Source organism: Netta rufina (genome assembly GCF_964035555.1).
Source record: "Netta rufina genome assembly, chromosome: 15".
Taxonomy (NCBI): Eukaryota; Metazoa; Chordata; class Aves; order Anseriformes; family Anatidae; genus Netta; species Netta rufina.
Genome location: NC_140138.1, coordinates 8,189,682 through 8,216,364, shown reverse-complemented (window position 1 = coordinate 8,216,364; position 26,683 = coordinate 8,189,682). Strand labels below are relative to the sequence as shown.

The 26,683-nt window shown below is 39.6% G+C and overlaps 1 protein-coding gene across 3 annotated transcripts in view; it reads right to left on the bottom strand.

Annotated features, from left to right (window-relative positions):
* CPPED1 (calcineurin like phosphoesterase domain containing 1) overlaps nucleotides 1-26,341 on the bottom strand; it is a 50,836-nt gene extending 24,495 nt beyond the window's left edge. The window contains exons 1-2 of one of the 3 annotated variants that reach the window (XM_084295809.1): nucleotides 26,239-26,341; nucleotides 15,709-15,927 (exon numbers count right to left, since the gene is read on the bottom strand). In XM_084295809.1, the coding sequence (XP_084151935.1) occupies nucleotides 15,709-15,927; nucleotides 26,239-26,302 (283 nt within the window). In that variant the 5' untranslated portion in view covers nucleotides 26,303-26,341. Of the gene's footprint in view, nucleotides 1-3,615; nucleotides 3,707-15,708; nucleotides 15,928-26,202 lie in introns of those variants that run through there. The other 2 variants (XM_084295808.1, XM_084295810.1) reach the window with 2 other exon arrangements.
* Between the last annotated feature and the right edge of the window lie 342 nt (nucleotides 26,342-26,683).

Genomic DNA, 26,683 nt, shown 5'->3' with positions numbered 1-26,683 from the left:
ACGTGGGTGAATACAACCAAATGTCTAGTAGTAAGTTTAACCTAACAACTGGCTTTAGAAGTCTGGCAAACAGGAACTGTGACTTCGTACATATTTACATCGCCTGCACTGAGTTAAGTCGTTTCTGAGTCTCTGCAAGGCCTTTGCTTGGCTGAGGACCAGTGCAGGCACTTTTAGGGCGAAGTCACTGAAGATTCAGCCAACTGATCAACCTCTTGACTATGAAACATGAAAATCCTGGGTCCTGTCTAGGAGCCCTCACCCACCAGCCTCGCACCATTCTCATATTTGCTGAATTCCTTTGCAAACCTATCAAGTTCACCAACCTGGCAGAGAATCTTCCCCCCCAAAAGTGGTGCATCGATTGAATCTACTTCTGAAATGGGTGAATCAGAAAAGGCTCCAGTGAGGAAAAAGAACCTACGAGAGGGCAAGAAGGTGTGGGATGAGAACATGCGAAGTAGCAGCATAACTTGCAGGTTTTGTCATTAAGTACATTTATATTTCTCCTGTTGCCTACTTATTATCAGCCACCAGAGAGGCCTCTGTTTTTTTCTATTTTACCTGTTCAGAAGGGGAAAATTACTCTCTAAATTACATTAAAAAAATGTAAAAATGTAGCATAATTGTTTTCTGGATTTTGGAATTACTCAGTCTCAGTCTTTCATTGTATCATGCAAGTGTCCTAAACCTTTGAGGAGTTGCGAACACAACCTTTTAAAATGAAAATGCAAATTTTCAGGTAGCAAAAGAAGAAATTTAAAAAGAAAATTGTTTAACTATGAGCTTTTATGCAAGCAACACGTTTGAAAAGAGCTGACGTGACAACTGCAATCTGGTTAACATCTAACCCAAGAGACAGAATATCACAGAGCAGGTAAGAGCTAAATTGCAGGTTAAAACACTACACAAAACATCAAATAGAAATAGTAACTATATCTGATAAAAGCAAAATACAAAATGTCAAAACATCACCAATGAAAATTGAATTACCAAAAGCATTGGACCCATTCCCTTTGTAGTTTACAATGAAATCAGGAGAACTACTCTGACACCAGAAGGTAGATAATTCTTGATGGGAACAATCACACGATTGCTATAAACAAACGACAGATTTGTGTTTTCTCCTGGGCCTTACAGTTCATCTTTGTATCATCCCTGCACCACAATCACCTAATCAGAGTCTAATTATTTTGGGCTCTCCTCTTCTTGCAGTGCTTGTCCTTTTGTGGTTTTCATGACTGTCTGCAGTTGCTCGACTCCTTTTACGTGACATTTAGAGGACTTTCCCTAGTACTATTCCCTAACTTTCTAGGGAAGACAAAAGGGGAGTCCAAGGCTATACTCACAGCATGCTCCTTTTGTAAGTACCTTCACAGAGACATATTTAACCACTGCCTCTATCCTGCTTTGTGAGAGCAGTCTCCTCCTGTTCAAAATGGGATTGCTTTTCATCTCCATAGCCGTTTTGGACACCTGGCTGTCAGCTCCAGCTTAGCAGGGCTACAGCTAAGCTCCTACAGCATCCCTCACAGAAGCTTTCTGCTGACCCCAGTGACAGCCCCATTGCTGTGCTTGTTATCTAGGCCCCAAAACACTGGTATCCCAAAATGACACTATATCTTACAGACTTTTTCCTACAATACACAGGACACTGGTATAGAAAGAAAAGAGCTAGCAGGCCATCCAATTCAGTCTTAGCGGCTGTTCCTATTACTCAGCCTGTACTCTTCATTATTTCTTGTTTTAAATTTAAATTGTCTTTTATTTTTCCTCCCCCCTCTAGCATCTGCCATAATGAAGTCATGCAATACCCTGTACCACTGCCAATTATTACATGCAAGAATAAGCTGATCGATTTTAATAAACCCAGCACGGTCATGATCTGAATTAGGTTTTTCTGGCTTAGCCCATGCTGTAATAGCCAGAATGCCTCCTCTCTCTTCTTTAGTCATGTATGTTTCTAATTTCAAATAGCCTAAAAACATTATTATGGCATGCAAAAATCATTTAATACACACTTAAAAATCATGTAAATATGACTACATACTCACTCCTGGACAAACTGCCTGCTCAATCTAACTTATAAAATACCTCATCTCATTAGTTCCCACTGAAAAGCAGGAACTGAAATACCCATTTGTCTACAGCTGTAAGCAACTGATTTTTTCAGTACATTAGAAACAAGTAATAGTCTGTTCTGAGCCACAAGAAGGGATCACGCTAAAGAATTTCCCTGCATGAAAACACAAATTAAATATATTTTATATCTTTGGGCATTGAAACAGGAAGAAAATTTAACTCTGTTTTTAGCTAATAATTAACAGTTATTATATTAAAGCAATGACAACCCCCCAAAAGTGAATGAGGCAGCCTATTAGGGGCTCAACTTCTCTTTGGGTTTAAGTGAACAACATTAAATGTAACGGCTGCAAACGCTGACATTTTTCTGAGTTCCAGCCATGCAGGTGTCCACTTAACAACCTAATTTATGGAGTTTACTGTTCTGCCTTCTGCTGTGAAAATAAGTATTATGCTTCATTCAAGTCCAAATCTGCTCTTCTATCCTTCCTCATCTCTTAGCTGTTCAGAGCTGTCCCATCAGGCACAGGCCACCACTGCCTTTGGGTTTATGCTACTGATGAAATCCTGACAAGCAGGGAAAAAAGCTGCAGTGTTACAGAAGTTGTAAGAGCAAACTTACTAAAAACAAGTACAAAAGGTAGAAAATTATTGTCTTCAGTAAGCGTTCACTTTTAAAAGACAGAGCAAGATTCTAATCTTTCACACTTTCTTCAAATGATAACTTGTGAAATATTACAATTTTTTGAGACTTTCACAATATTTACAGCTTCATATTCAGTAGTTACCAACGTGACTAAATAACTCTTTGAAATACTAGTCCTTTAAGTCCAATGAAGTTGTCCACACTGTTAAACTGAGAAATGCTTTCAGTAAGTGGGTACAATTACTTAAAAATAGATGTGCTTTTCCTGATGTTTGAGGCATTGTCTAGCCTTACAAATACATCTTTGCTACCAGAGCAAGCGTGTAACAAAAAGGCAGTTAATATAAGCCAGAATCAATGGCTTAAACAAGCCATTTCTTCTTTAGAATATGCTCTCCTAACCTAAATAATCCTTTCCCATTTTTGTCTTTGCACCGCACCCATTTTCACTATGGGGTTACAGCAGAAGCAGGCAATGTGCCACAGGCAGAAGAGCCTCAAACGGGAAGTGGATGCTTTATCCCAATGCCTACCCATTAAAATCATGTTACTTTTCATTGACTATGTATGAGATGGCAGTTTGGACAAGACAGCTTTGTTCAGCTTGATTAATCAAGTCAAAATGACGTGGGCGAGATCTTCTGCCACTGACTTCCAAGGAAGAAGAAGAAAATCCTTTCCAATTCAGAGGGGTGGAAAACCCTAGAAACATGCCTTTGAAAAAGCACTCATGCTTATGCTAGAAAGCATAAGTTGTGGTCATCTGATCTGACAATACCTGCACAACCCAAAGCACCAATTCTGTGCAACCCACTCCTTATGTATAGCACATGCAATTCCAAGGAAAAACAAAAAAAGAGGCAACAAAGATTCAGAGATATATTTACCATACAATAGGCCAAATAAGTAACTCCTTGTGGATGTCCACTCCATGTATGCATTTTCAAAGGTTCCTAAGCTAAATGAAAACTTTCTGGGCTGAGAAAAAAAGAAGGAAAAGGAATTACAGTTGGAGTTTGAGAGATTAAGTTTTACCATAACATAGAGAAAAATCTAACTATGCTTCCATACACATATATAATATGTTATATATCATCTAGTACAATGGAAGAGTGTATGATTTAAGACAATTTTGCACATAATCATGTTTCAAAGATTTTCATTCAGAGAGTTACGGTTAACAGGATTCCTCAGATCAGCTGCAGAGCAGACCACAGATTATGGTCCAAAATACAAATAAGTATATACTTGCTCAAGTTAAACACTTTCTTCTGACTATGATATGTTTGCAGTATGAGAGTAAATCATATTGTCGAGCAGATATTCTCCATGCACAGAGAATATCTCATGCTTCCCTGCTCTTGGGCTGATTACAGCAAATTAAATTTCACACTAAGCAGCTTGGAGGCTTTGAATGCTCCATTAGGTTTTACTAGAAACAGATAATTACTATAAAATGTTTATTTATGCAACCATAGTGACATTTCTTGGAATTGGTACTATTAGATGTTTGACAAATACTGTACTACCCACCCAGTTAAGAAACTGGGTTACGTTACTAACTTATGTTTGGATACAGGTTTGGAGAAGAAAACAGCCAAGAATCCTTTTGGTTGGGCTCCATCACCCCCAGCATATCAAAGTTGTTGGTAAATTGCAACAGCGAGAGAAATGAATGCAATGAGTTAACTTAGTGTATGCTACCCTACTGTCAGAAAATTAGATCACACTTAAAAACACTGCTTGTCATTTCAGATGACAGTGCAGAAAAAAAACAACACACTATAGCGAACAATGACGTATTTTTTAAAAAATTACTGAATATTCAACAAATAAAATTTTAACCTATAACTACTTCAGTATGAACATCAGTATAAACATTTCAACTCCACTGCTTCTACCTCGCACTTGAAAAGTCAATCTGTGCCTTTTCTACTTTGCGCTCTATTATAAATCTCCACTGACAAAGATTCAGGAATTGGGATTTAGCTGACAATTTTGCTGAAGCCGCATGTGGCAGAGCTGAACACAGCTGCCTCCTCCCCAGCTGTGCCAGGCTGATGGGAGTTTTGAAAAATAAATAAATAAATAAATAAAACCACACACAAACTTGCTTTTGTTAGTAAACCAAGCAGCCAGTTCCGAAAAGGGAGGAAAAAAAGGACAAATATAGTAAAGGTGAAATGCCTGCAGTCATTTTTAAAGCTGGAACCATATTTTAAGCATTATTTCTGTAGACATTTTTTTTTTCTTTTAATTAGCTCTGTTTGTTATATGAACAAATCAAACATCAGCATTTGTGCTCTCGCCTTCTACATGGGGAAGAATTTTAAGAATTACTGTATTTTTAATTAAAATTAAGCTTTTATAAAACATCTCCTTATATACATGCTTCCCTCGAGGGCAGGCAGAGCAGCTTAAAGTTATCTGGTGATTTTTTTTTTTTTTTTAAGTTATTGTTCCTTTGTTTTAGCAAAATGGGTTATTTAATGGTAGTTTAAAAGCAGTAACAAAAGCAGTTCACAGCCAGATTTACTACAGAAAAATCACTTTTTGAGAAAGATATTAAGCATTATCAGGCATTTCTTCCTTTGTACGATGCCTTGCTAATTCGCTCTATGTAACATTAAGAACTTGTATGGGACCTGACTTTCTCTGTAATTTATTCAGTTCACAAACATATAAATGGCAGTTTGTGCATTTGCATACAGATTTCAGCCTTGCATTCATATCACATCTTGTGTACAAAAGCCACCAGCAGCAAAGAGCTCCAAATCTCCAACAACTCAGTTATTGAAATGTGACCAAGATGGTTTGTATCTGATATAACAAAGGACGAGTGCAGCACTCTGCCTCCTGGAAGGGATGTCAGGAAATCAACAGAAAAAATTACAAGTTTGTACATTAAATGCATGCAAAATGTTTGCTAAAGAGGAGGATGAACATTCACATGCAAATGACTGCAGATTTTATTAAATATAACAAAAGTTATGAAACTCAGTATTACCTCAAAGATCCCTTTTCACTGGCTCCAAACCAAAATCAGGCAGAACTGCCTGTAAGGCACTAAGCTTCAGCTCTTACCAAAGCCAAAAATTCACTAATCTTTCCTGGTCAAGCCCAAAGCTGCTTCTGAAGTAAGAGAAATTGGAGCATTTACAATAGTGAGATGCCTTTATCTTAGTTTTAAAGAAAATGCTTTGACCAGGACCATTTATGGTATGTACTTTCCTCTTGGTTTAGAAAAATGAACAAGTTGAAGAGTTTTCTTAGAGTTACCCTCTAAGGTGAAGGTTTGCAGCCTATGCTTTAAAATTTATTATCTATAAAAACTAGAGTTTTGGAGGAAGATGCATTCAGGGACTCTAACAGAAACAGAAGATAGGAATATGCTGAACTGCAGCAGTCTCACATCACATCTGGGCCCTGGAAAGAGGCTCAAGTTAGCAATTCTCTCAGGAGGGGGAATGCCTTAAAACGTTACAGTGATTATAACCAGAAATGAAGCCATACCGCTGTCTGGACAACAGAGCCATCAGCTCTGATGCTCCTTAACTCTGAAGCTGTCTATTCTGAACGTAAATAACTTCACTCTCTCCAGCGTACGTGTCAGAGCTTATAAGAGGTACTGATTGTATAAAAGCCAGTACGCCCAGCTCGTCTTGTGTCCTGATCATCAAATTGTCAAGCAGAAGTCAAATGGAGAAATGCTGATTTGAAAATCATGTCCCTTAATTGCTGCCTAAATTTGAACTCAGAATCCTAACATTTGGCACCTGCTCTTGGAAAACTTAGTGCATATCATTGCCTCTATTATTATATGGAAAAATACACTGTTTGTATGGAAGACAGGATTACAGAATGGAGTACATAATTTTAAGGACACATGTAGCTGGCAGTTTTACTTGCTTTTCACATAAAGCACATAGCGCTGCCCAAAATTGTAATTAGCCAAATTGAGTTGCTAAGCACTAAGGCTTTATTGGGGAGTAAGAGTGACAGAGGAGCAAAAATGTGCAGAATTTGAGGGGAATAAACACGCACACATGCTCACAGCACTGTATGCAGCGGGAGGGCACTGGTTAGCTGTTGAGATGGTCCTAGAAGCGTTTGGGACCCTGGAAGCAGCAGGCAGAGAGTGGGGAGCCAGGCACACCAGTACACAGCCAGTTCCCCCAACGAGCTGGTAACGAGCCTGGTAGGCCAGGATTGTGGTCTTGTGAAGCCAGCATAAAGCACACTAGCACAAGGCTGGTGGCCTGTGTGTAGCAATGGCAACTACACCCACCTGTATGCAGCCAGTCTGTAATTGCCTAGGGTAATTAATACCCTCCTTAAAAAAAAAAAACGGGAGGTAACAGGGAAATATGAAATGGCATTCCGAAAGGAGTATGGGTTTCACATCGATCCTGGCCATTGTCCGCCTGTACCTGGCTACGGAAAGCTGTTCCTAAAGGTCCCGTCCCTCTGCAGATGATCAGTGCACATCACAAATCTCTTCCTCCATCAAGACCAGTTGTTCCTTCCTTCTGACAGTGTCTGAAGTTCTACTACAAATTTAAGACTAATCTTCTGTGTTGCCTCAGTCCATGGATTGCTAGTGGGTTAAACAGCAGTTGTTGCTACACTGCTATTATTTTTAGCCCATTTAAATTTTACAGCAAGATATGGAAAAAAATGTAGCTGCCTCAAGTAGAATTTAGACATTCATACCCTAAAATTTGATCTCATTTAGCTGCAGCCCTACCCCATCAAATTCCATAGGTGTGCTTCTGTTTTCTCTCTGGAAGTTCCTCTAGCACTTTTTTTTTTTTTATTTTTTTTTGGTGCTCACAGCCCCAAATAAACATCAGACCACACAGAAAAAGAAGAAGAAAAATGAAAGTATGTAGCAGACACAATCCTGGAAGATCTTACAAATCTAACTGCGGCTCTAAAGAGAGGAGACACAGACAGTAAAGAAACCAAGGAGCAATAAGATAATATTATTGAATGACTGTGGCTCTGTACAGCTGATTAAAACAATTAATCAGATGATTTAACTTGTTCCATTTACAAAAGAAACTTATATAAAAGTCTACATTTCATCATGCTTTACGGTACCAAATGCTGACCAACTCTGTGCTCTAATCCTATCACAGAGAATTATCTGGCAATTCAGGCTTTGGTTGGCATTGGTGGATTAGACAAAAACCTAACTCGTACAAAAGTTCAGAAACTGGGTCTACCCAGTTTTAGCTGTGTAGACATTTTTAAGTATTATACAGTTGCTTTGCTGAGGAGCAGTCAAACAATACGAGACATCTCCTTGCGTACCTTTCCGTGCCATGTCATGTTTGGTAACAACCCTGTGTTTCTTCTTCCTGCACCATGCAGGGCAGAGCAGCTTTGATCAAACGTGAAAGCTTCTGTTTAATTCTCCCCAACCCCCTTCTGTTCATTAAGGGGTAACTAGTTTGCATCTGAAAAAAGTATCAGTTTGTGCCATTTTTACTGCAGCTTATCACATTTGTAATACCTGCCCTGTTAAAGATTTGAAATGCATATCCACGTATACGTGAATGGAAGAATACATGCAAATATATATATAGGCACAACAAGGACAACGTTTACTCTATCAGGCAGACAACAATTAAATGCATATGGCAAATCTGTCTGACGTTAAGGAAATATATTTAATAGTAGAATAAAAGAAATTCATGAGACTTTAGTCTGGCTATAAAATTTGCATTGCAATTATATAACTTACAAAGCTCCTGTCCTTCCTCACTGACACCTTCACTACAGTACTGCCACCACGTGCAGTAATACCGGGTATCTTTGAAAGACCACACGTATTCCCTAAACTCTAGGGAAGGAGGAAGAGCCACTGTAATGAAAAAAGCTCCCAGGTAGATATAAGGATTAAATGAAGTGCTTTCCTTCCTGTGCAACATCTCCCCAGGAACCAGGCGTACCAATTTCAGAGCCACTGTTGATGTGCAAAATGGCATGAGGCAGCTCTAACCTCAGCAAACAGAAAACCAGCTCCTTGTACCATCCCTTCCTCCCCACACCCTGCCCTGCGTAGGGCGGGGGTGCGTTGTGGGGATGCAATACAGGTAATTCAAGAGAGCTAAGATAGGTAAATTAAAAAAAAAAAGAAGCCTAAAAGCATCTGAAACAAGCAACACCACTAAATATTCTGTCTGCTTTATAATGAATAAAAATCTGTGCAAAAAAGCCCCACAACACCAGACACTGGGAATGAGTAAGAAAGCATACACAGGCAAAACTGCTTATCTTGACGCGATCAAACTAGAAAGAAAGATGGACAATTGCTTCTGAAACTAATGAGAGAAATGGAAATATAGGCAGATTAATTAAAAAGGAAGAAGTGCCATCATAATTAATTCACTAGGCATGTCAGAAGAACAGAGACAACAGAATTCTTGTATTGGAATTCAGTCTATTTCAAATACAATGGCTTAGTCTCCTGCCATCATTTACACAGCTGTCTAGATTGATTTTTTTTTTGCAGAGGGATATAAAAAATGGAATAGATGTATTCTTCAGAGAAAAGACCTTTGTAATAGCAGATGCAAGTCTTCCTCCTTCCCACCTCTCAGCAAAATGAAGGAATTCTGAAGCACAGCACAACATGCATGCCTGTTCCTGCCAAATGCTGTGTCCACTCACCTTAGCAAAAGCATAAGGTTGCTCCACCAGAACCAGATTTGTTTCAGAAATGTGTCAGAAAGAACAGTTTGAAAGTCTTTAATTAAATAATTTACTAATATAAAACAAAGGTAGAGGAAAAAAAATGAAACATCTTACTGTGTGGGCTTACTTGACTGAAAAGGCTTGTGGTGGATTGTTAACCATGTAGAGACCTGGGCAGGAAAAATGTCTATTAGAGATTACACCTTCACTTGAAGGAATTAGTACAGGTATTCACAATGTACTTTGAGTGTCATAATACTCAATTCCAGTAATTTTGATTTCTTCTAATTAATATATACATACAAATTAATCTAAAACTGCAAGCATAAACATTTCTTGCTCACTGATCCATTGTAACACTGCTAACAGATCAAGCTTAAGTTCCATCTTTTTTTTGATTGTACACATTATTAGACAAGTCTCGTTTCCTTTAGTCTCTAAACAGATATGTTTTACTACACTCAGAGCTAAGTAAAGTTTGCAGGAGACTTGCTGTCTTACTTGTTCTTTCACCCTTGTAAGCAGAACAATTAATGAAAAATAATTAAACACCTGGTCTAAAGCTACATCACATAAAAGACTTTTCTGCATAGAACTGATGTCTATCATGCCACTAATAGCAGTAGTATCATTACAAAAATGCAGTTTAAATAAATTCCTCTAAGGGAATTCAGTCACATAAAAAGAGCTGTCATTCTCGGCTTCACAAGTGAGCGTTTCTCATGGCTGCAGTGGGGTGACCTTGCAAACAGCTGAATTCTCTGCTGCTGTAACGAAAGATGTTAAAATGCAGAAGCTGGTTCCTAAGCACTGCTCCAGACTAAAGGTATGGGATGCTAAAGAAAGTGCAATGCTGCATATTAAATGGAACAGGGAAGAAGGGCAAGAAAGAAGGTGGGAGGGGATTGCCCTCCATGTAAGGAGGGGGGTATTCATGACCAGAGACCGCGTTTGTTGAGCCTGTGGTTCAGGATCAGAGGAGAGGTCAGCCCTTAAGAGTTGGATTTTGCTAGAGACAATCGGGGTGAATAAATGGGTTAAGTCTTCTATAAGCAACTTGATGAAATCTCCAGATCACAGACCCTGACTCTCGAGGGAGACGAACCTCCCCGATACCTGCTGACAGCAATCCAGGAGGGAGCCTGGACAACCTCTTAACACAGATGCAAAGCTGTGGGCCAACCAGGGCCCGCTCTTCCGGCCCAGCTGCCCACAAACACAGGAGGTGCTAGGGAGCGTGTTAATCCCTGGCAGCCTTGGCTGCAGCAGCCATCAGAGCGGAGTTCATAATCCTGAGGGGAGTAAAGCAGGCAGACAGCAGATCTGGAGCTTCAGGAGAGAATTCAGGAGAGAAGACTTTGTGTTATTTGGGGAATTGGTAGATGGGATCCTGTGGGAGGTAGCTCTGAAAGGCAAGAGTTTGAGAGAGTTGACAGGTCTTCAAAGAAACCTCCTCCTAACAAGAATTGCCCATCCTTATACTAAGGAGGAAAAAAAAAAAGTAGATTGTCAGGAGAATGACTTGGCTAAATGGGGAACTCTTTGAGCGTTGATGTAAAAAGGACATAAAAAGGAGACTGAAGCAAAGATAAGCTTGAAAAGAAGAACACAGACATACTGCCTGGGCATGCAGGGCTCATGTTGGGAAAACGAAAGCTCCACAAGAGTTGAAACTAGCAAGGGACATGGTGGGCAACCAGAGTTTCTGCTGCTACTTTAGCAATAAAATAACAAAGAAAATGTAGAACCTGAGTGAGTGAACCTGCTGAGTGAGGCAGTTATTCGTGATAGGTGCTCAATGCCCTTTTTTTCCTCAGTCCTCACTAAAATGTTCTCCCAAGCCATTGGGCCTAGACTTAAAAAAGCAAAGGAACTATCTGTACTGCAAGAGGATTCAATTGTGTATCTCTTGAAAAACTTCAACCCAAGCAAATCTGTGGGACTTGATGGGAAGCATCCCAGAATGCAGAGAGTTGGCTGATGTCACTGCAAGGCACTTTTTTTTCCAAAGGCTGTGGAGTTAGGATGTTGCAGTCTAGGTGGGTGGAGAACCTTGCTGCAATGTGAGGCTCAAAGGGTATTGGCTGATGGAAGGACATGGGAAGCTGTCATAAACCAAAACAGAAAGTGCAAACTTGATACGACAAAAAAAAAAAAAGACATGTTGCCAGAGTGCTACACAAAAGCAATGAAATAAACACATTACCCTATCCATAATATTTTGCAGATTACTATTTTTGCTGTAGTAAGTTATGGTATATTAATTTAATGCACATAAATGTTTTTAGAAGCAAGTCTTTCATTATCATGATGTGTCTAGGTGTAAGTATCAAGTTTACAGAAACCGTTTTTAGTAACAAAGTTGCATTATAAGGTATTGCTTAAAATTCTTGATTATGTACCACAATATTAGCATTACCAGGAATAGATATCCTATTCTTGATTATGTAATCAAGAAAAACTTTTGAAAATAATATTCAGAGTACAAACTACTTTTAATCAGCAGCTAAATACCAAGATACTGGTGCTGATTACTTCATTGCTCTAATGATATCTGTAATGGATTCCAAGTGCGGTGCCTGATTGCTTCCCAGCTGATCAGGATTCTGCTCATCACTTCGAGCTGCTGGAATTCTGAGATTTCTTGGAGTTCCTCTGCAAAAGGCTTCAACCTTGCTTCAGCTAAATAGCTAGAGTGTGTGCTTTAAAACAGTCATGACAAGCCTTAAATTGAGCTCTTCATGATAAAACACATTAAGAGAGGAATGTTTGTGTTTTTTCTTGTCCTTTTTTTTTTTTTTAATTGTCAGGTACTGATTATAAAGTAATGTTATCCAAAGAACCTGATAGACATCAGCCAGTGGATCATAAAATAAGATGAATCTCCGCTGACTGTAACCATGCTGCAACAGTAACTATGATACACTTTCATTAACCCTGATTTTAATATAGTTTTAATATAGCTGATATACACAAGTGATTTACAAGGTAATTTGAGATATTAAATAAGATAAGCCAAATTCACAACTGTTAAAATTAAATCAAAGTCTTGCCTTATATAATTTTTAATTTCTCCTACTGAAAAAAAGATTTTTTTAATCCTTCCTTCTATTGAACTAACATGATAAGGGAATTAGCACAGCAATTATTCTTTGAGAGACTGCTCTGTGGAGAAGCATGAAATGACTGCAGTACCATACCACTACAAACATGCAGTCAGAATGTTTAAATTCCTCAAGGAAAAGAAATGCAAGTACTGGTCTTCCATTCTGGTCTTGCATGCAAACAATTATGCATTCACGCTACCTCAAAAGCTATTGGTTGTAACAAATCTTAGATTCCCTGTTTTCTCTTACTCATTAATGTACTGCTGCAGAAAGACTTAAAATTTTGATTTTTTTTTAATAACTAATGCTGAAAGTGTTGAAAAAAATCAATATTCTTATTATAATTTTAAAATTGAACTCTCTGAAATTTTCTTGAAGTTTAATCAGTTGCTGACTTACTTTATTTGTTTGTGGTTTTAAGTTAGAATTGTTAAAAGAGATGATATATTTGTAAGGTATGAAATCTCAAGCACAGCATTTGTATGATAAGTAGTGGAAAGAGACTTGTGCCATTTGGTAATGGAATATAATGGTTCTATATCCTTATTTTTGTTTTAAAACTGAGCTAGAACTGGTGCAGAAATATACTAGAGTTTCAAACATGTGCCCTCGAAGAGAAGAAATTTAGGAACTCATTCCTCTGTGAGTCACCTTGACCCCCCAGAGCTCAACATGGAATGTGGCAGAAAAACAGAAAAAATGACTGCAGTATTTCCAAGTTTTCCAGAAACTATCACCGCAATGAACCTGAAAAGGTTTCATTTTTAACATCAGGGGATTTCCATTTAATAAAGAATTTGCAGCAAACAAGTTCTTATAAAGCCAACAACTTGGCTTCTTAATGCTGGTGTCTTGCAGTGTCTCATACAGTAGCAGCTATTAACAAGCTCCACCAAAGAAACTGTTAATATGTATCTTGATAAAACACTGTTAAAATTGTGGGTTGTCTCTCTTTAAAATATGTTTTCTTAGAGTTTTTATTTAACCTTTTTTTTTTTGTGTGTGTGTATGTGATTTGAATGAGTTTCTATTCCAGAGACTGAGAGAAAAAGGTAGGACAAAATCCTTTGAAAAGCCTATTATTTCACTTCAGAAATGGACATCCATACAGTTTGTTTCAAATTCCTTTAAAAGACACAGATTCTGCGTTACCTTCTATGAAATATTTTTTTCTGACTCAGCATTTCTATCCACCCCTGCTGTATCACACGTCTCTCTGCCCTTTGGGGCAACTGATCACAGTGTGCTAATCCCCAGGTATCTCTGCAGAGAAGAATGATTCGCTTCTATCTCAGGCTCTCATCAGTTTGGACAGAAAGACAAATGGCTGGCTGTAAAGTTGTATTTATATGTTTACCAACTCACTACACAGAAAGTCATTTGTATTAATACAAAAGAAGCAATGAAATGAGACAGTAAATTGTTTCAGCTGAGGACTAAAATTCCTTTTAGCAGTATATTTCCTACTATTTCCTTAATGACGTGGTAACACAGGCTTATAAAGTATTAAAGAATATAATTTAAATCAACAAGAACTTATTAGGTGAATTAAATAAAATATAGGAGCTCAAGCAAGTTAATAACTGCTCTTTCTTGCAATTTCTTGGAAATTGCAGTAGGCAGCTTCAAATATTTATACAATGCACGGCACATACATCATACACTACAAGTGATCTCAGCAGTACAATGTATTTGATTTCTTTTACATGTTTGCTAGTAAAATGAATGGATGATGTTTTGCTGCACTCCGACAGGTTTCTATTTAAAATATACAAGTCCAAGACACACACTGGTAGAAGGGATAACAAAAGATCCATTTCTAAGAGAAAACAAACTTGCAGCACACAACACTCTTTTGTTTTATCCAGCCATCCAGCACCTAGCAGAAATCAGAAGACTGCTGGCTGTCTATAATTAGCACTCACTCTCTATTAACAGAATAGGCCTTACAATAATGTTGATAAAATCAAAATAGATAAAGGTAGACAAAGGTAACAGACAGAACTCTGCATTGTTTTATGAGATGTTTAGAAATATCAAGTTAAACTGAAATTAGACTAGGTTTCCTGATTCTTTAAATCTGTGTGTGAAATACCCTTCTTGACGGGGTGCAGAACATCTATTGTTTATTATGAGTTTCTTTCTTCCCCTTCCAAGCGATACTGAAAGCAACATATGTGGAACTCTTCCATAAATTGTGTCCTAATCAAAATACTTATTAAACCTCTGCTATGGGAAGGTTAGATGCTTCTTAGGAAGAGATTAGCTTATAATTCTGGGCTAAACCTGTATGCTCCCAAAATTAATGGAAAAAGATAAATCAATAAAACAGTGTAACAGCTGACTTCATATTATGATCAAGCTGCTGAGGTTTTATGCAATAGAACCTAGCAAGCTTAAATCTCCTGTTTTTTTTATACTTTTTTGCTCTATCACTAAAATTGTATTCTGGTCAAAAGACAGTTTGTAGCTTATAAATAATAATGTCATTCAATTTGTCTTGTCAAGAAGCTAAGGTTTTAAAATCCACTTTGCGAGACACTGAATGAATTAGTGAAAGTTATCTAATACACTCAAACCTTGCTAGGCATACAAGGGCCAAGAAGCACCACCTCAGGTAGAGGAAAGTGTGCAGTACTTAATTTGCAAGCTCTCCTGTTGGATTGTTGTGCTGTCAGCTGCACTGCTAAGGCTGTCTGCAGCTCTGTTTGTTATCAGGGCTAAGAAATCAAAGACTCTTTGTTTAGATCTGCTTTTGAGACCACTTGCCAACTGGTAAGATGACTTTTTTTATTCACTTCCAGTACGAGTATTTATCTTAAAATGGACAATATTATGAGTCTGTTTTAAAGTTATGACTGTCTAATTTTATAACACACCTTTCTAGACACTCTCTTGTTCTTCCTATGGTCATACACACAGACACTGATCACTGCTTTCTACAGCAACAGGACAGAATGCTACAACTTGAATTTGCTGACTTATAGCATTTTAAGAACTTAAATGCTCAATACATCTCAAGAATCATCTAAAAGCATTCTCTTTTTTCCAAACACCAAAACAGTAGGATACCAAATCCTGTGAAAGAATATTGTAGAGTCAAGGGAATTAGCCTTGTTGCCAATCTGAAACATAAAGAAAATGGAGTTATTATACTTTTAATTGCCTTACCTGGCATTCCATGGATAAGGTCTCCGCACAGCACAAAGAACTTGGGTTTAGGGTTTAGTTTGTTAACAGCCTGCACTGCTTGCTCTGTTAACTTGATTTCTTCTTTCCATTCATCATCTCCGTTGTTAGTGTCTCCAACTGCCCAAGCTTTTATCAGTCCAAACTGAGGATCTGCTCCTTGGATGAAGTAGAAAGGTCCCTTCCATTCATACTCATCATCTAAAAATACAGGGGAAAAAAAAGTGAAGTACTAGAGAAACTTATAAAGAGAATGAAAAGTTCTATGCCTCATTAAATTGCTTGCTCTTCACTTAAATACGTTGGTTGAGTCCACTTTCATGAAAGTATAGAACTCTGTAGTCATTCATATAGGACAAATATAAAGGCAGAATTGCAAAATTTTCCTGTAAGTCATAGCTGCAATAAATGAAATTACACTAATCTAATTATACCACATGGTAATTGCAGACTGATTAGAGGAAATGTATGTGAAGAATTTTGCAAATAGTGCTGGAAATTGCAAGAGTACAACAGAGCACAAGTGTGTAACGTTACATTTCAGTAGATTCTTTTAAGACTCCAATTATTGCTCCTTTAATTAACAAGTTAAAACATACACAACACATTCCACATTTTATGGCCCCACTAAACTTGTCCTTAAATTATTATTGAGTTAAATGCTATTTGCAATACATTCTCTGGAGTTAGGGCTAATGCCACCAAACAGAACAAAGGTCAGCAAACACAAATCCCTGCAACATCAGAATTGGCAGCAGCAATGGAAAACCTAATTTGGAACTGCCACAATAGCTTCCAAGAACCATGATAAAAAGGTGGGAACTCAAAACAAAACAACAAATTTCCATTGGTAGAGTGAGTGCAGATGGATTATACTTGAATTTGTACTGCTACAATTTTCTTGTATACTTGTTTCTTTGATACTCCAATACCGAGTAGCACAAAAGAAGTATAATACATAAAACTGCCTGTAAGCATGTTACGAAAAAGAAATGTCACACTGAGAAACTAAAGCTATAGCTTGATACTGATTTAAAACAAAAATTGGTATCTTGTCCCTAGACTTATATCTCAATTCTGAATTAAAGCACAAACACAAGTACATTGGGGTTTCTCTAGCTGTTGAAAGACATTCGTGACCCGAAAATTTCAGTTTGGACAGCTGGGTCTGGCTTTCTTACTTTTATGCTTGTCATGAACATGTCTAACTCCTATTTTGTTTAAAACACTTAGTTTTATTGCCTTTTTTTTTTTTTTTTTTTACAGCATTTCAACCATCAGAAAGTCTGTGACTATATCAATCTACAGTTGAATGTAAAAAATGATACAGCAAATTATTTCAAATTAAATACAATAGATAAGTATGTTCCCAAATTGTGTTTGCCTGATCTGATGTATAGTTTGAAGCAGTTCTAGATTTATCCCTCACTAGCAGCATATAAGCAAGTAGTATGTCTACCACATGGATTCACTTCCTGTTTTCTTTCAAGTGGCCTAATACTGGACCTTCTTACTTTCTAAGAAGAGGGGTATGTTTTTTTCAAGGAAGGTTGGAAAGCAGGGATTATAATTCATCTGCACCATGGATATAGAAGGACTGGGGTGGCTAAAAAGGAATGTGGGCAAGTCCCCAAAGCTGCTTGTAATTGTCATCTGTTGCTATGGCATCAGATCATTTTGCCAAATGCAAACTTCTACATTTTGGTTAACGTAACATTTAATTTCTAAACAAAATTACTTATCCATTAACATTGTTTGTTAATTCATGCTAGCATTGCCTTGTTCTAAATAATAATCATATTTTATAGATAGAACTCTGAGCCATTTATTAACTTTTAATTCTGAAATGAAATGAACTCTTCCAATTACATAACTTATTCAGAGAAGTGAAATGATCCATCTATCCATGAGTTTTCAATAGAAGCCTTATGGAACCAGCTGAATGACATGAAGTAATTTAGGTTTTTATTGTGTGTCTTGCATGGAAAATGAAAAATACGACTGCCATAAAAATCAGCTTACGTGCTGTATCAAAGGCATTGTTTGGGCAGAGAAATCACCTCATAGTTTTTCTAAGTAGAAAGTTATAAGGAAATGAGTTACGGAGGCTTGCATCAGAAATTCTTTATGACCTATACAAAGCAAGGCTGAAAAGAGAAAGTCTGAAATGGGAGCTTGTTATGGAGGAGTGCTACAACCTCACACTCACTAAACTGATGCTCAGGAAAAAAGCTTTAGTCTTTGAGCAATGTGGTGGGATCCTTAACACCTGTCCCTTTTCCTGTAACTTGGGAGCCAGCACTGATCAGGGATGCTGAGCAAAATCGACTTATTTTGCACTGATTAAACTGAAGCCAGTTCTACAATAGCTACCTAAGCCAACAAAGAGACATCTATCTATCTTCACAGGAACCGCTTAGAAAAACTAATCTCATCAGTAAAGGACTGGGTTTCACTGGTGGACGCACCATGCTTCCCTGCTCAAGCTGTGGGGTGGAGTGTGGTGGCGAAGGCGGCTGTACAGCTGCGTCAGCCAGGCAGCAGGGTTGGACCTGGTCCCACATGCCGAGAAGGTTCACGTACACTGCCTGGGCAGAGGGAAGCCTGGCAAGTGGACAGCGTGCTGTCCGGGAGGCTGCAGAGCTGGAGCTAAACTGGCTGCAAGGCCAGAGCAGGGGCTATTCTCATTTCACGGCATTCTTTTCCCCTGCCTTACATCTGTGCCAATACAGTAGCTCTCTAGGTTTTAGGTACCTGAATGTTTCCAAGCCTGTGCACAGATGCTCTGGTTTGAGTGGGTGGGTGACGGTCATGTGAGGCAGAGGGAGAGAGAGACTGATAAGATGAATTTGTAAAGAGAAGTTCAGCACACAGACAGAACCAAGAAGTGGCAGAAGAAAGGAGAAGCAGAAGATGCAGAGGTGGAGGTGAAGAAGAGTGGGGAGAAAAGGAAAGAGATAGGGGGTGAAAAGAGAAAAACTGAAATTGATGCAGAGGTAATATACGCCACAGTCGCCTGTGGGAAAGAAAAAAAGACAAAAAGGAATCAAATCTAGAAAACGAAGCTGGGACAACAGGAGAGATACAGGAATCTAGTCTACATAAATAAAACTAACATTTTAAGTAGATGTAATTAACTGGTCTTAGTCAAATCTAGTTGAAAGTTCTTTTTTTGGTATTTGACAATTTAATAAATAGTTACAAAATAACAGTGAGGTTGAATAAACTTTACCTTCTTGCTATTTGATTGCTAGAAACCTAACTTTAAAAAAATCCTAGCGGTATCTAAACCAGGTTGCATTAGCTTATCGGTTATCATGTGGCACTATCAATTTAGTTTAGTCTAATTTAGAGACTTTCATCCCCACATAAAAAACATTGAAGAATGTGTGCAAACAAAAGAATACAGGGACACCCACTTTAGGTTTTTGTTTATCAGGAACATGTTTCAGTTACTATAAAGCACTATGTTCCAGTTACTATCAAGTACTACAATTGAAATATTCTGCTTTTAGATTTGTACTGGTACAACAGCACTGGTGTAGATTTGCATGTGCACCAAGCCTTAAGCCCCAGCTGAAACTATTTGCTCCAGGAAATAACTCTTAACTGCCCTCACTGCAGCTTGCACAGCAGTTCACACAGTTTTCTCTGCATCAGTACAAGGCAAAACATCAGTCCGGTTAAACTAAGTTGTTGCAACTGGTGCAACTTGGCTGATTTGGCTTAAAACCCCAGGAGCACTCCTGCACAAGTGCTCTTACAACAGACCAACATGGTAAGAGCGTAGCACTGAGGAACAGAATACAAAAGCATCTTCCACTACCGTGGCTGGATCCAGAAGTCTTCTGCCCTCCAATTACATGATTTATTGATAGACTTCAATCTGTGTTCAGACTGTTACTAGCAAATCTTCATGCCCCGCTTCTCCCTCACCAGGCTCGTTTGCACCTCCAGCAGAGCAGGTGTACATAAGCCACGCAAATGACCCTCAGCTGCTCAAGTGGTAAGAGAGGCACCCCAGAAAGCCGCTTGGACCTGTTTGTTGGGCTATGCAGTGGATCACAAGAGTGCTCAGACAAACCACCCTGTTGGTATGCCAGGGGAATGCGGAAGTCTGGCAGAAGGTTAGTAACAAACAGCTGTTTTTGCAGTGATCATCCAGTCATGATCCAGGTCCTCGATGTTTCTCCGTAAGGTTCCAATTAAAGAGCATGTGCAGTTGCTATCTTCCCTTCAAATGCAGCAAGCAATGGCTTTTATGTGAATGACATCAAAGGCATCCTTCTGGCTAGGAGGTTCAATTTTCAAATCCACGGGGGGTCCATTTTTCAAGCCTTTAAATAAGCTACAGTTGCATTAGACAAAAGTAAACCATTAAAAGACAGACTCAATTAGTAAATTTTTTTTTTTTTTTGCCTTTTCCTTTGCATCACAAAACTGAACAGAGCTGAGAACACCTGAAAATTGGTTCTTTATCACTACTGGCACAGAGGTCATTTTTGACTTTTTGAAATTACCACAGCAATCAAAAACCACAAATGCCAGACAGAAGTCAGCAGATTTCTCAGACAAGCAATGTACGTAGGGCTTCCATTTCTGAAGGACAAATAAGGTCTGCAGAGCTGCTCCAACAGCACCCACAAGGCTCCTATTCCAAATCTGTTTTGTTCGCAGGCCTCCTTAAGAGCCCTACAGCCGATTGCCACAGGAGAAGTCCAACTTCCGAACGTGTTGCTATGCCTCAGTTTCGATAACTTCCCACTCTTACTCTGCTCCCATGCACGCCAAAGTACAGAGAGAAGATCAATGCAATGTATTTTAAGTAGCACGGGCTGAAAAATGGTGCCAGCTTCTAATTATATCTAAGGATTAATTCTGTGAAGGGCCAGAGCAGTTGGCAGCATACGCAGGAGAAAACCTGGGTGGTGCAGTGATCGCACACAAGAAGATTTCAGTGACCTAGGTGGGATTTAAGTCAAACCTCACCATTTCTAGGGAACAACAGCTATTATTGTCACGTGCCTTTATTTCTTCCTTTTTTATTCTTATTTCTCCTCGGACTACAAAGGCTGAGGAGACCACTAGAGATGTCATATAGAGCACTGCAAGCAGGCCTGCAACAGCCCTGTAGCACTGGTGACACTTCCAGCATTTCACTGGTGGGGCCATCAACAGAACAAGCTCTGGATTGGAGGTTGCTTTGGTTTTATCTCTACACTCTATAGCATTTCATGGAAACAAAGCAGTTATGAGAAGCTACTCCTGGCTGCAGTCTCTCAGTGGATGCTGAGGTAGCAGGAGAAAGGACGTGGACACGCTTGCTCAGTACAACATGGGCAGAAGTAAGTATGAGAAGTACCCATATTCTGATGCTGGGTTTGCCAGGGGACTTGACTTCACTTCTCTGAAAGATCACTGAAACAACTGAAATGTGGATTTTTTCCATGTTTAGAATCAGATTGCTAACCAAAGACAAAAAGCAAAACAAAAACATTTAATAACTTCTAAAGCAATTTTTTTGAAAGATAAAGATGTCTCAAGTCCCTTTTCTGTCTGCTTTTAAATATGAAATAGCAGCAGAACGTACACACTTCCCTGCTTTTAGCTTTCTGCCTATAAAATACCTAGAAAAAAAATCATGGACGTAAGATTGGACAAGAAGCATAACATTGGTTTTCTAAATAAGCTTTTTTTTTTTTTTTTTTAATTAATGCAGTATTTGTGCATCACAAACAATACACAAGGAAAAATTTCAGTTCACTTTTAAGTCCATTTGTTTTAATTCCTGGAAACAGCTGTTTTTACCCCTGGAGCAGCTTAAAAACCAATAAAGTACATGTACTAAATCTTTAATAATTCTTTGTTTGCTATTAAAACGTTATCAGTAATTATGGTTTCAAAAGATACTGGCATTACTTTCTGTATGTTCAAACACTGAATATTTCAATCTAATGAAGCATTCATTCCTTTCAGCTGTGTTTTCCAGGTGTACCTTAGAGACCACCAAAGACATGACAGGGGGTTCTGCTGAATGACCAATGTAACCTATTAAGGGAGACTTGATTTTATGTATCAACAAAAAGAAAAATCTTCAAAATGGCTATCAAAATACATTTCAGGGGAGAAAACAAAACTCCCTAAAGGAGTAATTGCTGTAGAAATGATGTACCGTAAGCTTAAACTACAGAGCTGTCAGTAAGAAATACTGACAGAATAGTTTCTCAAATAATTTAATCGATGCTACTATTTTTTTTAAAGATAAACTGTCTAAAAACTAAGATAAAATAAACTAAGATAGGAAATAACCCCTCCAATACAGTTTATTTGTATGGAGGGCTATGAAATGCTAAACGCTAGTCATGCCTTTATGCCCACTCCCAAATTTAGCATGTAAACCCATTGCAGAAAATAGAGAAACTTCTACAGCCCATGACTGTAGGTGTGAAGGGGGGTGGCTTGCATAATGACAAGGTGAAGTCACTGAAAGTTGCTCAAAGCCCACGTGAAAAAAATTGCCTAATTCTATGAAACTTGGAGGCAGTACTGGGAACGGAATATGCTAGCTGGGAAGCAGTTCTTGAGTTGTTCCGATCAGTGTAAAACCCTGATCAAAAATATTACTGTTGAGTTCTAGAATGGTAATCATAATGTGCAAAGATCCAACATTCATGTGAAAGCAAGAAAAAATAAGAAATCAACTGCAGTTGTATTTAATTTCAAAGGAAGGGGAATTATATGTAATTATGAAGCTTTTAAAAAGAGCAAAAATCCTTGAGGACAGCATGGAAACTATTCAAAGACAGTATCCCAGAGGCTCAGACCATATGCACAGCATTCACTGAGAAGGACTTGAGAAAAGCCTGAAAGAATCCAGCCCGACTGAACAACATAACAGCCATAAGGAGGGTGCTAAGAACAAGAAAGCACTCTTAAAGCCGAAGCATCCAAAGTAAGGAAATCAGGAAAGATTTTATATACTGAAAGGTTAACTTTTACAGGTTTCCAGGTTTATACTCTGGTAGTCCAAGAAATCAATTTAAAAGAATGAAGAACAACTAGAAAGAGCATAAATCCAAAATCTAATAAAGCCCTTTTTAGAGGCGATACCAGCAGGTAACCTGCAGACATTCACTATGACTAACAGATGCTCCAGACATGCAAGATGCACCCAAGGATAAAGGTGGAACAGAAAGACAATGTAAATTTTCATATCCTTGTTCACTGTGGAAGAACCCGTGAAGATCTGAGGTCAGAACCCTTCCTCACAGGAAGGGCATCACACCTGGCTCAAATATCATCAAATGATTCAACAAATAGACGTGAATACCAACAAACCACTTGGATTAGATGGCACCCACAGAATTTGAAAGTAACTGCAGGAAAATAAAATAATAAAAATAAAAATAATAATAATAAAAAAATCACTGCACCACCCAGGTTTTCTCTGTACAAAAGCAGTTTTAAGAAAGCAGCAAGAAGATGGCCAGTATCACTTCTACACTTAACAGAGCACCGAGCAGTCTGGTGCCTACTGATCAGCAAAGCTAATAGAAACTGTAACACAAACGTTTACTACACTTACTGATTCTTCAGAAAGTCAGCTTTTAGGTGGATAAGGGAAATCCACCTGATAGCGTCTACCTGAATCTCCTACAGGTGTCTGACACAGCTCCTTACCCAAGGCACTTACAGGAGCCCAGCTGCCATCAGTGAAGGTTCTCAGACATAAATAATGGGTCAGAAAAAAGGAAGTGGCCAAGATGCATAACTCCCAAGTGAATCTCTACTGGCACCTCTACTGTTCAATATATTCAAAACCATCTGTAGGAGCAACCGAATAGTGAGGAAGTGAGGTTTGCTAGCACCAAGCTACTTGGCAAAATGCAAGCAAGGCCTGGTTGTGAAGAACTGAGGAAAGACTTCATTACTCAGAGTCACTGTTGAAGAAAGCTGATGAACTTCAGTGCAGAAAAGTGCACGGTAGAGCACACAGGAAAACCAACCAAACACAAACTTCATAGAAACAACCAAAGCTCTAGCAAATACCACAAAGGTGTTAGCTCAGCAGTTAATAACAGCTAAACAACATAATTAGGAAAGGAATAAAGAACAGGACAAAATAAGAAATATGAGCAGCTGAATAAACTTAGTCTGTGAAAGTTGAGTGACAGCAACGTGACAGAGGTAGAATCCATCACTTGCAGGACTCAGCACACGAATACACAACTCTGGTTACCTGCCTCTTGCAGGTCAACGTTTTGGAACCATCAGACAGAACTAGGAGAAGTCAGGTCCAGAGATGATTCTCAAACACATAGGCTGTGGATTTAGGATTATTCTTTTTTTTTTTTTTTTTTTGAATAAATTGATATTACTTGTTTTTTTTTATTTTACATTTGTGGTGACTTCATTTTTCTCACCAGATCTGATCCTAGCTCATCTCTGCATGATCTATCCGAGAATTTAGCCACTGAAAGCACCCAGGGCACTAAGGATGCTCTCTCCTGCACCACGCAGTCTCCCTGCTCTCACACATACCAGACACCCTGCAAGAAATACAGAGGACTATTTCCTCCACTTGAGGAAAAAATAAATCAACCTGACAACAGCTGATAGTACTGTTGCCTGTATAGTTACTTGAAAAAAGTGCTCTACATACTTTCCCAGAAATTCTTTGCTTGGCATGCTATAGCATTAGTTTTTGGGAGAGGTGGTGGGGAAGACGACAGAACTTACCTAAACATACAGTCCTGTGTGTAGTCACTAAAACACTAACAAAAGTAGTGGACATCTGAAGCATGGGTAAGAAAGACAGATAACGTATTAAAAAAAGCCAAAACAGAGGTCTCTGTCCAATAAAGTCAGGAATTTATGTGGTGTTTGCTACTACGCTCCATCAGTTACATGGATATTTTAGACACCCCACTTTGAGTTTCTGGTTCACATAACTCACTTATCAAGAGCAGATCAGCACAGGTTAGAGGTATGACCTCCACATCATGTGAAAGCAGACTGAACAATGACTATTAGGGGTAAGGTGTGGAAGCATGATTTTACAGAAAGGCTAGTAATAAAAAAGTGAATTAATTGTGCCAAACCATAACAGTACTGGTAAATATTTTGTGTAGCTACCTGCCTGACAAAAGGAATTATGTCTATAGTATGAACGAACTCTAAAGCCAGAGGAAAAAAAAACAAAGACAATTGATTTACATTTTAAACTGCAAGAAACTTTGCCTCAGTTTTGTTAGCCCTTGAGTCCATTTTTTTCTTTTCTTTTTCCCAATCACTCAGTCATTAAAACACTGCATTGAACTTTATACTCTTGGAAGAGAGCTAAGTAAAACATTAATATAGAAACATTGTACTTAGAGATGGTAGCTGGGCTACACATCCTGAACAACATTAAAAGGCAGCAGTCATTGAGAAAAGCCTTAATTAATACTTATTTGGGAACACCAAACAAGGGCACTTTGGAAGAATGAAACAAACCTGGAAAATTGGTAACCAAATCACATTTTTGTCCATGTTTAGGGCAATTTTCAAGAAACACTTGATACAACTTTTCCAAGAAATTTTTACACCGCCTTGAACACTCCTTTTATTACAATTTCCCTATACAGTTGATGTAACTAGATGGCTTGTCTGCCATCTGTCCCCTCAGCAAATGCTTGGCATTCTGTGCCAAACCAACCAGACCATCTGCAATTAATAGGTTGCCAGAATGACTGTATACATATACTTCACATGCTCAGAGTTGGTGATTTCTCTTTATTTGGCAACAAGCAAAGCCAAATATTTCCAAATGATACCCAAGAAAATACGGCAGAATCGCTGGGACTGAACAGCCCTGCCCACATCGCCAAACCAATGCAACTTGTAATTTATAAACAAGTACATGGCAAGAGAATACCTTCTGTGTGTGGCAACAGAAAGTGACTGCTAAAGCTCGCCAGGTGCCTGAGAGACCTAGGGAAAGTGCAGGCTCTCCATCCTTGGAGACTTTTACCAGAGGACGCTCGGTGCTGGCGTGCCCCCAGGAGCAGCTGAAGCGTCAAACTTTCTTCACCTGGGAGAAGGCAGGGTGGTCGCTGCCCAGGTGAAGCGGTCTCAGGTGGAAGCAGCAGGTGGAGCCGCTGCTGCCCTCCGCCTTGCGAGGGGCTGCGGCACCCTGAGGCAGCCGGGGCCGGGTGCCACGAGCCGGGTCACCCACACGGCTGCAGGCCCCCGGCAGCACGGCGCCGGCACCAAGCAACAGCCGCACAAGTAGCGGAGCTCAGCCTGAGCGGCGCTGAGGCGCGTTTTAAAATTAACACTCGTTTCACAGCCGCACCTTGCCGGCCCCGGAGCTGGGCTCCGGCGGGGGGAAAGGCCCAGGCCCAGGGAAGGCCCCGGCCCAGCCCCGCTCCCTGCTACAACCGCGGGGACCCCGGCCCGGTGCGGGCTGCCCGTGCCCGTCCCCCCCTTCCCTACCTCCCGCCCGCCGGCCCGCGCCGAGGTTCGGCGTACCGTGGCGGAAGGCAGACAGGGCCCTGCCCCGGGCCCTCCGGAACGCGTCCCCCGTGGCCGCCATGCCGTGAGGAGCCGCCGCCGCCAGCCGCCGGGCGCCGGGCCGCCGAGGGGGCGGCACCGCCTCCGCCGGGGAGGCGCCTGGGCGCGGGGGAGGCCGGCCCGGCTGAGGGGGACGGCTGCGGGGGGCGGCCCCGGGAGGGGGGAGCTAAGGTGAAGCAGCACGGAGCCCGCATACCCGCACCCGGAGGAGCGAAAGTCGGTAACACGCTGCAGGATTTTCTTCAAGTGTTTCCTGAGGTGTAAAGTGAGGAGAGCCAACGTCATCTGGAAGAGCTGGCAGTCTTCCTCTGCACCGTGAAGGGATGTTTTCCAGCTTGCACTGCCTTTGCTTCAATTTTACTCGCAAAGTTGCTCAATGAATCGTGTAGGTTGGTAAAGAGCC